The 13,048-nt window shown below is 36.6% G+C and overlaps 1 protein-coding gene across 2 annotated transcripts in view; it reads left to right on the top strand.

The window, feature by feature from the left end:
• Window positions 1-13,048, top strand: part of sars2 (seryl-tRNA synthetase 2, mitochondrial) — a 28,546-nt gene that overhangs the window by 4,052 nt on the left and 11,446 nt on the right. Inside the window, exons 5-11 of one of the 2 annotated variants that reach the window (XM_046863277.1) lie at window positions 1,054-1,108; window positions 1,378-1,441; window positions 4,353-4,458; window positions 9,586-9,633; window positions 10,115-10,223; window positions 10,421-10,466; window positions 12,466-12,553. In XM_046863277.1, the coding sequence (XP_046719233.1) occupies window positions 1,054-1,108; window positions 1,378-1,441; window positions 4,353-4,458; window positions 9,586-9,633; window positions 10,115-10,223; window positions 10,421-10,466; window positions 12,466-12,553 (516 nt within the window). The remainder of the gene's footprint in view (window positions 1-1,053; window positions 1,109-1,377; window positions 1,442-4,352; window positions 4,459-9,585; window positions 9,634-10,114; window positions 10,224-10,420; window positions 10,467-12,465; window positions 12,554-13,048) is intronic. The other variant, XM_046863278.1, reaches the window with a different exon arrangement.

The raw sequence follows: 13,048 nt of genomic DNA on the forward strand, positions 1-13,048 counted from the left end.
AAATAATTATCTTATGAAAGGATTATTTTGAAAGTATTATTAGTTCTCCCCTGTCCACTCTTCAAGAACTCTATACATCCAGTGTCACTCTGGATCCGTTACTTTTGCCGTGTGGGCGAGGCTACAAAGCACCGCACTAAAGACCTGCACGGGACAGATTTTTCAGTCCCACTCAAGCAAAACATGTTATTATCTCTCGCTCCCACCCACTAAAGCCTGCAGGTAAAATGTATTTGGTAGTTTTATTTTCAATGCACTGTCTACTTGTAACCACTATCCGTTTATATTTTTATATAAAAGTATAATTTTTAAGTTTTACTCGCTTTTCATTTTAATAAGAATAAAAAGAAACGTAAAATAAACAAACGTTTCATTTGAGTTTGATGGTGTGTAAATGATGAACATGAACGAGGAACTTTTCAGAACATAGAACATCAACTAAAACGATATAATAAAAAAACAGGTTTATAAGCCAAGGTTTTGTTGTAATTGTATTGTTTTGTTGTTATATGTTCCTTTCTTTAATTCTTAAGTAATATCTGTAGCATGCAGCGACTTATGTCTTGCGCTTCAGACATGTTGCCTGTGCGGTTTACCTCTGTGTCTACTGCGCATGAACCACGTGAGAGTTCGATTCTGACCTTGTGACTGCAAATCGTTTTATTTTTTTTTACATTTTTGATTGTTGCTGTCGTGCAGTAGATACATAACAGTTTGTTTTTATTCATTTTTTCTTTTATATTTTTAAGACCATTTTGCAGAAGTCATCAAATAACACCAAAAAAGTTTCTCCCCCCAGGCAATCTACCTCATGAACACTTTAAATACTTAATAGCTTTTTATTTATTTATTTTTATAAAAATTTGCAATACCACTTTTTAATTTATTGTAATTTATATTACATTTATCTTCTATTTAAAAAAACAAAAAGCAAAAAAAATCATGTAGTTATTAATGTTGCTTTGATGTAACATTATATAATGGTATAATTTTTTTTATATTTCAATAATATATTTATATCCAAACGTGAGAATTTATATTTTCTTTTTTCAGCCCATTGGAGATGAGAGTCAGGCGAAGGTAGTTGAAATGCTCGGACAAAAACCTGGTAAATAACATACCATTTATTACAACGGTAGAATTTGTCTGCTTATTTAACCTATTGTAATACTTTGACACAATTTCCATAGGCAAATTCGAGCATTCTTACCATATAATTAGAGTATATTGCATTTTAGTGACAACCCTGCCTGCTTTTTATTTCTTACTTGTGGATTTGTGCTTATATTAGAGAAGATTACATCTTAAACTTTTATTTATCCATGCATATGCACAGTTACCAATACATCTTATTATATTGCATTGTATCTACCACAGAGTTTGAATTCAAAGCAAAAGGCCACCTTGAAATTGGGGAAAACCTGGACATCATAAGACAACGGTAATCTCATTTCTTCGTAATTGTTAATTCACACTAGAGTGACAAGTCACTTGACCTGGGTTGGGGGCAGCAGTGGGCAGGGATGGTCTTAGGCAACCCCAATTTGCATCTTCCACTTCCAATCAAAGTTTGATTTGTATTATTTTTAGCCTAAGGGGAAAATTACCCAGAAAATACCACCATGCTTTCTGTTTTGATTGGGTGGGCAGCCTAGAGCCAATGAACATTGATCAGCCTCTAACAGTCCTACCCACAGCCCGCCCCAGCGGCCGGATTAGATTTTCACCAATCGCCTCACTCTACTTTTAGTTTGACTCACTTGCAAGCTTTAGCTCCATATTTATTTATTTATTTTTTACATTTTGTCAGTTTATGATTGTTGTGCAGTAGCTAACAAATGCTTGTTTAAACGACATGAAATCTTTATAAAACTTTATTCAACTGCAATGTGTGATGTATGGATTTTTTAAATGTGTCTGTATTTATGCTGCTGCTAGTACATCAGAGGCTAGGGCTAATTTCAGTTTACCCTCCACAAGCCCTGCTCTTCCTCAATTCAATTTAATTCATTTTTATTTGTATAGCACTTTTAACAAGGAACATTGTCTCAAAGCAGCTTTACACAGATAATGTGGTGATTAAAAGAGAATATGTTCTTTATAAGTAAGTTTGTCCCTGATGAGTGAGCAAGTGGCGACTGTGGTAAGGAAAAACTCCCCGAGATGGCATAAGGAAGAAACCTTGAGGAACCAGACTCAAGAGGGAACCCATCCTCATCTGGGTTGCACCGAATGTCCATTTATTGCAGATATATGATGTTGCAGGGTGTAGTGATGATGATCAGAAGCGAACTGTAGTCCTGAGTCAATGTAGCAGTCTGTTGACATTAACTACAGTCCAAATCCATCCTTAAAGCTCCCGTTCTTATTTTCTCAGTCCTCAAGAAGTGCCCCAAAGCACATTTCAGCCCAACTTCAGGCGGTTAGCGATTTTAATAATGACGCTCCGTCCAAGCCAATTTTAGCTAATTACTCAAAGCATGCTTTCAGTAATGTTCTGGCCCATGCACTGTAGAATCTTGGATGAGAACCTCCTGGCCTCGGCCAGAACACTGAAGATGGGTCGTGTATCGGTCTTCCAGTATGACAATGACCCAAAACATACAGCCATGGCTATTGGCCATTGTGGTGAAGGTTTGAATGGAAGAGGTTGATTCTGTGACAGGTGTCATATTTTCACATAATGAGTTAATAAACTTTCCTAATTTGGGTCTGTGGGAGTCAGAATTCTTGGTCATTTGGTGTCTCTCTCTCTGTTAAAATAAACCTACCATAAAATGTCTAGACTGTTAATTTCTTTGTAAGGGGGTAAACTCACAAAATCAGTAGCAAAACATTAAAAGTATGTTGATAAGAGTATTGAAAACTTTAAAAGTATTAATTTAAGGTACATGTACAACAGAATTGTACAACTGAATTTTTTAATTTATGAAAAATAGAAAAAGAAAAAAAAACCTGGTGGTATATTAAAGACTACTGTGGACAGCTGACTCCTAGGATTTTGGATATTCTTCATATAATAAAGTTTTAATAGATTTTTTTATGATATCTTTTATGGTCATTGTCTACCTTTATAAAGCCATTTTTTTCTAAAAGTGTGCCCTTTCTTTTCTTTTAAGTCAAATTCTTACATTTATTCAGTCAATTAGAATAATAAGACAATTTGGATTTTACCAAGCAAATTAAATCAATAAAAATTCTTAAATGAAAGGATAAAAAAAAAGAATGAATTGATATTTAGATGTAATTACACATTGTGTAATGCTTTAATGCTTTAAGTGACTTTAAATGTTAAATTAAAACCGCAGTAGGTGACAGCGAGTCACTGTTACTAAGTCATTGCGATTTAACCAAATCATTTGAACGGGTGATTCATTCTGGAATGAATAATCATTGTGTTGCTCAGAGACACAACACAGTACTGTCGTTTGTTTGGAATTATTTTTGTTGGCGAAATAAAAACAAAAAGGCAATGTGGTGTCTAAAACACATTTCTTTTAATGATAACTTCTTGTTTATTGAACTAGTGAATAAAATTAATATCACAATTTGAATAATACTGATTTTTGGAGAAGAAAATGGCCTGTCATATTAACTATATGAAATTATATTAATGTACACATTTTCTGTCCCTATATTTTGTGACCATTTTAAATGCATTGTAATAGACTGAAATCTGATTTCGTAGACGATTTAATTGTACACCCCTGGATAGCAAAGGTTACTTCATGGCTCTTCAAATAAATGATTGGCATGTCAAACATAGACGCACTTGTTTAATTTCAAAGCTAGCCATAATCAATCACAACTGGACTGGTACAATGCTACAGGTGGGAAGTGGGAAGTATTGCCTTCGCTCAAAGAAACCACAAAACTATTTTTTAAATAACTTCAACGATCACACTACAAACAGCAATTTCCTAGCCACCTCACAAAAGTGGAGAAACAAAATATTCCCCCAGTTACACCGAGCCTGCCATTGATTGATTGAGTGAGTGAGTAAAACAGAAAAGAAAATACCATTGATTAAAGTCACTGGCCAACAAAGAAAAAGAATACAGATACAATACAAACAATAGTTGTTCTCCTTTCTGTCAATTAATCTCTATAATAGCTAAAACTAAAGGTGGGAGAAACACTTTACATTTATACTAATTATATATTATATTATTATATTTATGTATTATTTATTTATTTATTTATTTATTTATTTATTTTTATGAAGTTTACCACAGTCTTATAACAAAGAAATGACTTGGATCTGCATATATTTAAGTGTAAACACAGTAAATTGTAAAAGGGCTTTATTATTTTCCTCTTTTACTGTTATTTTTATTTTTTCTCTCTTTCAGACGTCTTGCTCATGTGTCAGGTCACAGGTCATACTTTCTCAGGGGAGCAGGTGCCCAGCTCCAGATTGCATTACAGAACTTCGCTCTAGACATCCTTCAGAAAAGGGTCAGTGCATCCTATGGTATAATCTGTAAAAACTTGTTGAGAAATCCTGGCATGCAATAGTTCCAAAATGTAGGAGAAAATGCCAAAAATAAAAGTGTGGAAAAACTATGTACACCTTTACTGTTTCAAAGGAATTCAGAAATCGTACGATGATAGATGTTAAATTGTTTATAGTGAGGAACATATTCACAAGTGGAAAATATTCAGGTCAGATGCCAGTTTTCCCAGGATTATCTCATGTTGTATTTACCTAATTCTACAACCTGAGAAGGACCAGATAATTTTTATCTACTGCTATATAAAACCATAGAATTCAAAGAAGGTGTATTTTCTTTTTCACATTAATGCGTATGCGTATATAAATAAAATGATCTGTCTGAATGCTTTTTGCATTTTAATTGACTTGTAGGTGTCTGTTATGAAGGCACAGGTAGTTCTGGTCCTTGTAATCCTCATTTGCAACATTTATAAACAACTGTTACTATAGCAACATGGTCAAAGTCACATAGAAAGTGTGATAGCTAGTGTAAACATTCCTTAAATTAGAATATCATTAAAAAGTAAATTTCATTTAGTAATTCAAAACAAAAAGTGAAATTCCTATTATATAGATTCATTACACACAGACTGATATATTTCAAGTGTTTATTCCTTTTTATTTTGGTGATTATGGCTTACAGCTTATGAAAACCCAAAATTCAGTATTTCAGAAAATTAGAATATTGTGAAAAAGTTCAATATTTGCGACTCATGGTGTCGCACTCTAATCAGCTCATTAAATCCAAACACCTGCAAAGGTTTCCTGAGCCTTGAAATTGTGTCTTAGTCTGATTCAGGCTGCACAATCATGGGGGAAGACTGCTGACTTGACAGGTGTCCAGAAGATGATCATTGACACCCTGCACACAGAGTTTAATAGACAAAAGATTATCGCTAAAGAAGCTGCTGTTCACAGAGTGCTGTATCCAAGCACATTAATGGAAAGTTGAATGGAAGGAAAACGTGGTAGAAAAAGGTGAAACGAAGCCCATTCAAGAATTTGGGAAGATTCATTGCAGCTGGAGTCAGTGCTTCAAGAGCTACCTCACACAGACGTATCCATGGGCTATAACTGATGCATTCCTTGTGTCAAGCCACTCCTGAACCAGAGACAACGTCAAAAGTGTCTAACTGGGGCAGGGGACAAAAAGGACTGAACTGTTGCTCAGTGGGCCAAAGTCATCTTTTCAGATGAAAGGAAAGAAAATTTTGCATTTTATTTGGAAATCAAGGTCCCAGAGTCTTTAAGAAAAGAGGGAGAGGCACAGAATCCAAGTTGCTTGAGGTCCAGTGTAAAGTTTGCACAGTCAGTGGTGGTTTGGGGAGTCATGTCGTCTGCTGGTGTTTGTCCACTGTGTTTTATCAAGTTCAAGGTCAGCACAGCTGATCACCTCTTGCTATGCCAAATTGAGGCAGTAATTACAGCAAAAGGAGCCCCTACCAAGTATTGAGTACATAAACAGTAAATGAACATACTTTCCAGAAGGCCAACAATTTACTAAAAATGTTTTGATTGGTCTTATGAAGTATTCTACAAACCCGATTCCAAAAAAGTTGGGACTCTGTACAAATTGTGAATAAAAAAGGAATGCAAACATTTACAAATCTCATTAACTTATATTTTATTCACAATAGAATATACAATTGTGTTCAAAATTATTCAACCCCCAATGCTGTAAATGGTTTTAGGGAATTTAGTGTACATTTGTAATTGTATTCAGAATGAAATCCTACAAGGACTTCTTAAAGAACCATATGCAACTAAAATGACATCAATTAGTTTTGTAATACAGTAGTAAATGTTTCTTTTGTGAATTCTTCATTGACATAATTATTCAACCCCTTAAAGACTACCACTCTGAAGAACAGAGGTTCAATGAAGTGTTTTCAATCAGGTATTGAAAACACCTGTGGATATCAGGGAGCAGCAATAAAGCCTAATAAGCACCAATTAGGCAGCTTTAAAATGACTGTGATACTCAGCTCCTTCTAGACATTTACTGGTGTGGTTACAAACATGGTGAGGTCAAGAGAATGGTCCAGGAAGACAAGAGAACAGGTGATTACTCTTCACAGGAAGGGCAATGGCTATAAGAAGATTGCAAAGATGTTAAACATACCAAGAGACACCATAGGAAGCATCATTCGCAAATTCAAGGCAAAGGGCACTGTTGAAACGCTACCTGGTCGTGGCAGAAAGAAGATGCTGACTTCGACTGCTGTGCGCTACCTGAAGCGTAGAGTGGAGAAAAGTCCCGTGTGACTGCTGAGGAACTGAGAAAAGATTTGTCAGATGTGGGTACTGAAGTTTCTGCTCAGACAATACGGCGCACCCTGCGTAATGAAGGCCTCCATGCCAGAACTCCCAGGCGCACCTTGCTGTCCCCAAAGAATAAGAAGAGTCGACTGCAGTATGCCAAAAGTCATGTGGACAAACCACAGAAGTTTTGGGATAGTGTTCTGTGGACTGATGAAACAAAATTAGAACTGTTTGGGCCCATGGATCAACGCTATGTTTGGAGGAGGAAGAACAAGGCCTATGAAGAAAAGAACACCTTGCCTACTGTGAAGCATGGCGGGGGGTCAATCATGCTTTGGGGCTGTTTTGCTTCTGCAGGTACTGGGAAGCTTCAGCGTGTGCAAGGTACCATGAATTCTCTTCAGTACCAGGAGATATTGATGACAATGTGATGCAGTCCGTCACAAACCTGAGGCTTGGAAGACGTTGGACCTTTCAACAGGACAATGATCCCAAGCATACCTCCAAGTCCACTAGAGCATGGTTGCAGATTAAAGGCTGGAACATTTTGAAGTGGCCATCGCAGTCACCAGACTTAAATCCGATTGAGAACCTCTGGTGGGACTTAAAGAAAGCAGTTGCAGTGCGCAAGCCTAAGAATGTGACTGAACTGGAGGCTTTTGCCCATGATGAATGGGCGAAGATACCCGTAGATCGCTGCAAGACACTTGTGTCAAGCTATGCTTCACGTTTAAAAGCTGTTATAACTGTAAAAGGATGTTGTACTAAGTACTAAGATTGAATGTCACTTGGGGGTTGAATAAAACTGATAATGATGTGAGCTCAGAAAAGACATTTGTGGTTATTTCATTATAAATGTTATGTTATATTTGTCTGACCTACACGTGCCTCTTTGATTTAATTGTAAGCAGGATGACTAAATCAAAGTCAAACCGACCAAAACAATCAATTTCAGTGGGGGTTGAATAATTTTGAACACAACTGTAGATAACATATCAAATAGTTGAAAGTTCAACATTTTGAAATGTCATGAGCGCTACACATTCCAAATAAAGTTGGGACAGGTAGCAATAAGACCAAGCTGGAGGACCATTTTGCAACTTATTAGGTCAATTGGCAACATGATTGGGTATAAAAAGAGCCTCTCAGAGTGACAGTGTCTCTCAGAAGTCAAGATGGGCAGAGGATCACTAATTCCCCCAGTGCTACGGCAAAAAATAGTGGAGCAATATTAGAAAGGAGTTTCTCAGAGAAAAAAAGATTTTTCCCTTAAAATGATGCATTGTCTCAGTTTAAACATTTGATATGTCATCTTTGTTGTATTCTGAATACAATATTGAAATTGTAACATCATTGCATTCTGTTTTTATTCACAATTTGTAGTGTCCAAACTTTTTTGGAATCGGGTTTGTGTGTGATAAATCTATATAATATACGAGGTTTCACTTTTTCTTTTGAATTACTAATTACTAATATACACTAATTACTAATATATTTCACACAGTGGTGTGAAAAAGTGTTGGCCTCCCTGATTTCTTATTTTTTTTGCATGTTTATCACACTTTAATGTTTCAGATCATCAAACTAATTTAAATATTAGTAAAAGATAACACAAGTGAACACAACATGCAGTTTTTAAATGAAGGTTTTTATTATTGGTCGAAAACAAAATCCAAAACTACAAGGGGCAAACACTTTTTCACACTATAAATATATATACTATAAATATTCATGGATATACATCCATGAATAGGACAAAATAGTGTGAAGACAGATGATTCGCTGTGGCGACCCTAATGGGAGCAGCCGGAAGAAGAAGATCCAAACATGCATATACACAGCGAATCATCTGTCTTCACACTATTTTGTCCTATACATCCATGAACCTTCTCTTTGGCCTTCCTCTTTTCCTCCTTCCTGGTGGCTCCATCCTCAGCATTCTCCTACTGATATATCACAAATCACTTCTGCTATCACTCTTCTCCACCCACTCCACCCTGCCTCCACTCTTTTCTTCACTTCTCTAACACATTCTCCATTACTTTGCACTGTTGACCCCAGGTACCTGAACTCCTCCACCTTCTTCACCTCTTCTCCCTGCAACCGCACCCCTCCACTGCCCTCCCTCTCATTCACACACATGTACTCTGTCTTACTCCTACTGACTTTCATTCCCCTTCTCTCCAGTGTGTACCTCCACCTCTCCCGGCTCTTCTCAACCTGCTCACTACTCTCAATCACAATATCATCCCCAAACATCATAGTCCACAGAGACTCCTGTCAGACCTGGTCCGTCAACCTGTCCATCGCCATTGCAAACAGGAAAGGGCTCAGAGACGATCCTTGATGCAGTCCAACCTCTACCTTGAATCAGTCTGTCGTTCCTACTGCACACTTCACTGCTGTCACGCTGTCCTCATACATGTCCTGCACCACCCTCACATACTTCTCTGACACACCTGACTTCCTCATACAGTACCACAACTCCTCTCTCGGCACCCTGTCGTACGCTTCCTCTACTGCACCTTTATGCTTTGAGGTGTCTTGAATATGTCTTTATGACAAATGAGGGGTGATGCATTGGGGTTTAGAAAATAAGATTGTGGTAACAGGATAGGGAGTGACTGCATCAAACTGCCCCTTTTAACAAAGCCTGGTTTAATTTTTTTTTCTTTTTCAAAATACTTTTGCTCTGCATATATAATGTATATTTAACCAGTTGTTCTATTAATGGAAATCATGTATTCAGTTGTGCCCAAAATATATACATATGTACACTTTTTGGACATTTGCATGAGAAAGGTCAAAAGTATTTGTGTAACTTTCAGGGTTTTATACCAATGGTTGTTCCAGACATGCTGAAAGGAGCTGTGTTTGTAAGTTTAATTTAATTTCTTGAATGAATTAAAAATTCTATTTAATAAATGTTTTGCTTAATTCAGTTTTTTTAACTGCATGAAATATTCAAATGGTATTGTTTCATGTCTTAACAAAACACAGTAGAGCTTTAAATTAATAAAATTAGATAGGATCTCTTTCCTTAAAAAACTTATCACAACTTTTTCTTAAATTTGAACCTGTATTATTTACTTTAAAGAACAAGGTGAGTGCAATATAACGATTTCATTGTGTATTTGTGTATTGTGTAAGATTCAATTTTGTATAGGTACTCCATTATTTAGCATAGCAGATGTTAGTTTAAGACAAGTATAAACACTGAGCTGCAGATCAAAGGTGGAAAATGAAGACCACATAGATGTTGGGTTACGTATGCAGTGTAGGATTATAAAAAGGATTATAAAAATGCAAGGTTCGTAAAATAGCTATTGTGCATTATTGCTGAATCTGTTTTCTCAGGAGGGTTGTGGGATGCAGCCTTATGCCCACCGCTCGCAGGTTTACTCTCTGGACCCAAGCCGCTTTCCCAACCTTAATCTTGCTGGGACAGGTGAAGTTGGAATTTCAGGTAAGAAGCTGCAACACAGTTTCTTTATAAATATTGCATGGATGCAATTAATTTTTACTCTGTGCCCTCTGTAAATTTGACAAAAATGAGAGAATGTTTTTAATAAACTTTATGTTTTAAAACAAATTTAACCAGAAATTAGATAATGGATTATAAAAAAACACAGTAATTTGTTTTTGTTTGATGTACTTTTTAAGGTTACTTTATGGACCATGCTGTGAATTTGAAAGACCTGCCAGTAAAGTAAGATGTCTTGTTTTATGTCCTATACATCCATGAACCTTCTCTTTGGCCTTCCTCTTTTCCTCCTTCCTGGTGGCTCCATCCTCAGCATTCTCCTACTGATATATCACAAATCACTTCTGCTATCACTCTTCTCCACCCACTCCACCCTGCCTCCACTCTTTTCTTCACTTCTCTAACACATTCTCCATTACTTTGCACTGTTGACCCCAGGTACCTGAACTCCTCCACCTTCTTCACCTCTTCTCCCTGCAACCGCACCCTCCACTGCCCTCCCTCTCATTCACACACATGTACTCTGTCTTACTCCTACTGACTTTCATTCCCCTTCTCTCCAGTGTGTACCTCCACCTCTCCCGGCTCTTCTCAACCTGCTCACTTCTCTCACCACAAATCACAATATCATCCCCAAACATCATAGTCCATGGAGACTCCTGTCAGACCTGGTCCGTCAACCTGTCCATCGCCATTGCAAACAGGAAAGGGCTCAGAGACGATCCTTGATGCAGTCCAACCTCTACCTTGAATCAGTCTGTCGTTCCTACTGCACACTTCACTGCTGTCACGCTGTCCTCATACATGTCCTGCACCACCCTCACATACTTCTCTGACACACCTGACTTCCTCATACAGTACCACAACTCCTCTCTCGGCACCCTGTCGTACGCTTCCTCTACTGCACCTTTATGCTTTGAGGTGTCTTGAATATGTCTTTATGACAAATGAGGGGTGATGCATTGGGGTTTAGAAAATAAGATTGTGGTAACAGGATAGGGAGTGACTGCATCAAACTGCCCCTTTTAACAAAGCCTGGTTTAATTTTTTTTTCTTTTTCAAAATACTTTTGCTCTGCATATATAATGTATATTTAACCAGTTGTTCTATTAATGGAAATCATGTATTCAGTTGTGCCCAAAATATATACATATGTACACTTTTTGGACATTTGCATGAGAAAGGTCAAAAGTATTTGTGTAACTTTCAGGGTTTTATACCAATGGTTGTTCCAGACATGCTGAAAGGAGCTGTGTTTGTAAGTTTAATTTAATTTCTTGAATGAATTAAAAATTCTATTTAATAAATGTTTTGCTTAATTCAGTTTTTTTAACTGCATGAAATATTCAAATGGTATTGTTTCATGTCTTAACAAAACACAGTAGAGCTTTAAATTAATAAAATTAGATAGGATCTCTTTCCTTAAAAAACTTATCACAACTTTTTCTTAAATTTGAACCTGTATTATTTACTTTAAAGAACAAGGTGAGTGCAATATAACGATTTCATTGTGTATTTGTGTATTGTGTAAGATTCAATTTTGTATAGGTACTCCATTATTTAGCATAGCAGATGTTAGTTTAAGACAAGTATAAACACTGAGCTGCAGATCAAAGGTGGAAAATGAAGACCACATAGATGTTGGGTTACGTATGCAGTGTAGGATTATAAAAAGGATTATAAAAATGCAAGGTTCGTAAAATAGCTATTGTGCATTATTGCTGAATCTGTTTTCTCAGGAGGGTTGTGGGATGCAGCCTTATGCCCACCGCTCGCAGGTTTACTCTCTGGACCCAAGCCGCTTTCCCAACCTTAATCTTGCTGGGACAGGTGAAGTTGGAATTTCAGGTAAGAAGCTGCAACACAGTTTCTTTATAAATATTGCATGGATGCAATTAATTTTTACTCTGTGCCCTCTGTAAATTTGACAAAAATGAGAGAATGTTTTTAATAAACTTTATGTTTTAAAACAAATTTAACCAGAAATTAGATAATGGATTATAAAAAAACACAGTAATTTGTTTTTGTTTGATGTACTTTTTAAGGTTACTTTATGGACCATGCTGTGAATTTGAAAGACCTGCCAGTAAAGTAAGATGTCTTGTTTTATGACCTGATATTCACAACATGGTGCTCTGCCATAAAAAGATGTTGAAAAAATTTGTTGACCGAATTCATATTTAGTTAACATAGTTTTCTGTGCATGTGTTGTTTAATTTTGCAGGACGGTGTGCTGTAGCACATGTTACCGAGCAGAAACTGATACGGGTAGAGAAGCCTGGGGCCTTTACAGGGTTCATCACTTTAACAAGGTAATGTAGGGTTAAGTCAAAGCAGTTATATTTTGAACTGGATTTAATAAAATCATTGAAAACATATATCAGAGGTGAATGTACATTTCATTATTTTGATGAACTTTAATAGTTTAACTTGTACACTTGCTCTTTTATAGTTATTTAATATTTCATTTATGTGGCTCTATCACAATGCATAAAATTATGTGGAAACAGTTTAAGATCTTCAGCATATGGTCATATTAAAAATCAGAAAGGGAAAATGAGGCCTCACTGACCAACGGTTGTTGATACCAGGTGGGCTTGAATTTCACACACAGCAATCTGTAGAGGATATACTGAATGGTGCAAAAGTATCTTATGTGCAGAGGTTCTGCAGGCTGAAACACATTGTTGCTACAGATCAGAGGGAGATAACCTCAAACTTTTTTCCCTAATCCAACTATTCAGTTTGAGTGAAGCTGTGTCCATGATAAACTCAGATTCCTGTACTTGGCTGACATTGGAACCCAG

The sequence above is a fragment of the Silurus meridionalis genome, chromosome 12 (assembly GCF_014805685.1).
Source record: "Silurus meridionalis isolate SWU-2019-XX chromosome 12, ASM1480568v1, whole genome shotgun sequence".
NCBI lineage: Eukaryota > Metazoa > Chordata > Actinopteri > Siluriformes > Siluridae > Silurus > Silurus meridionalis.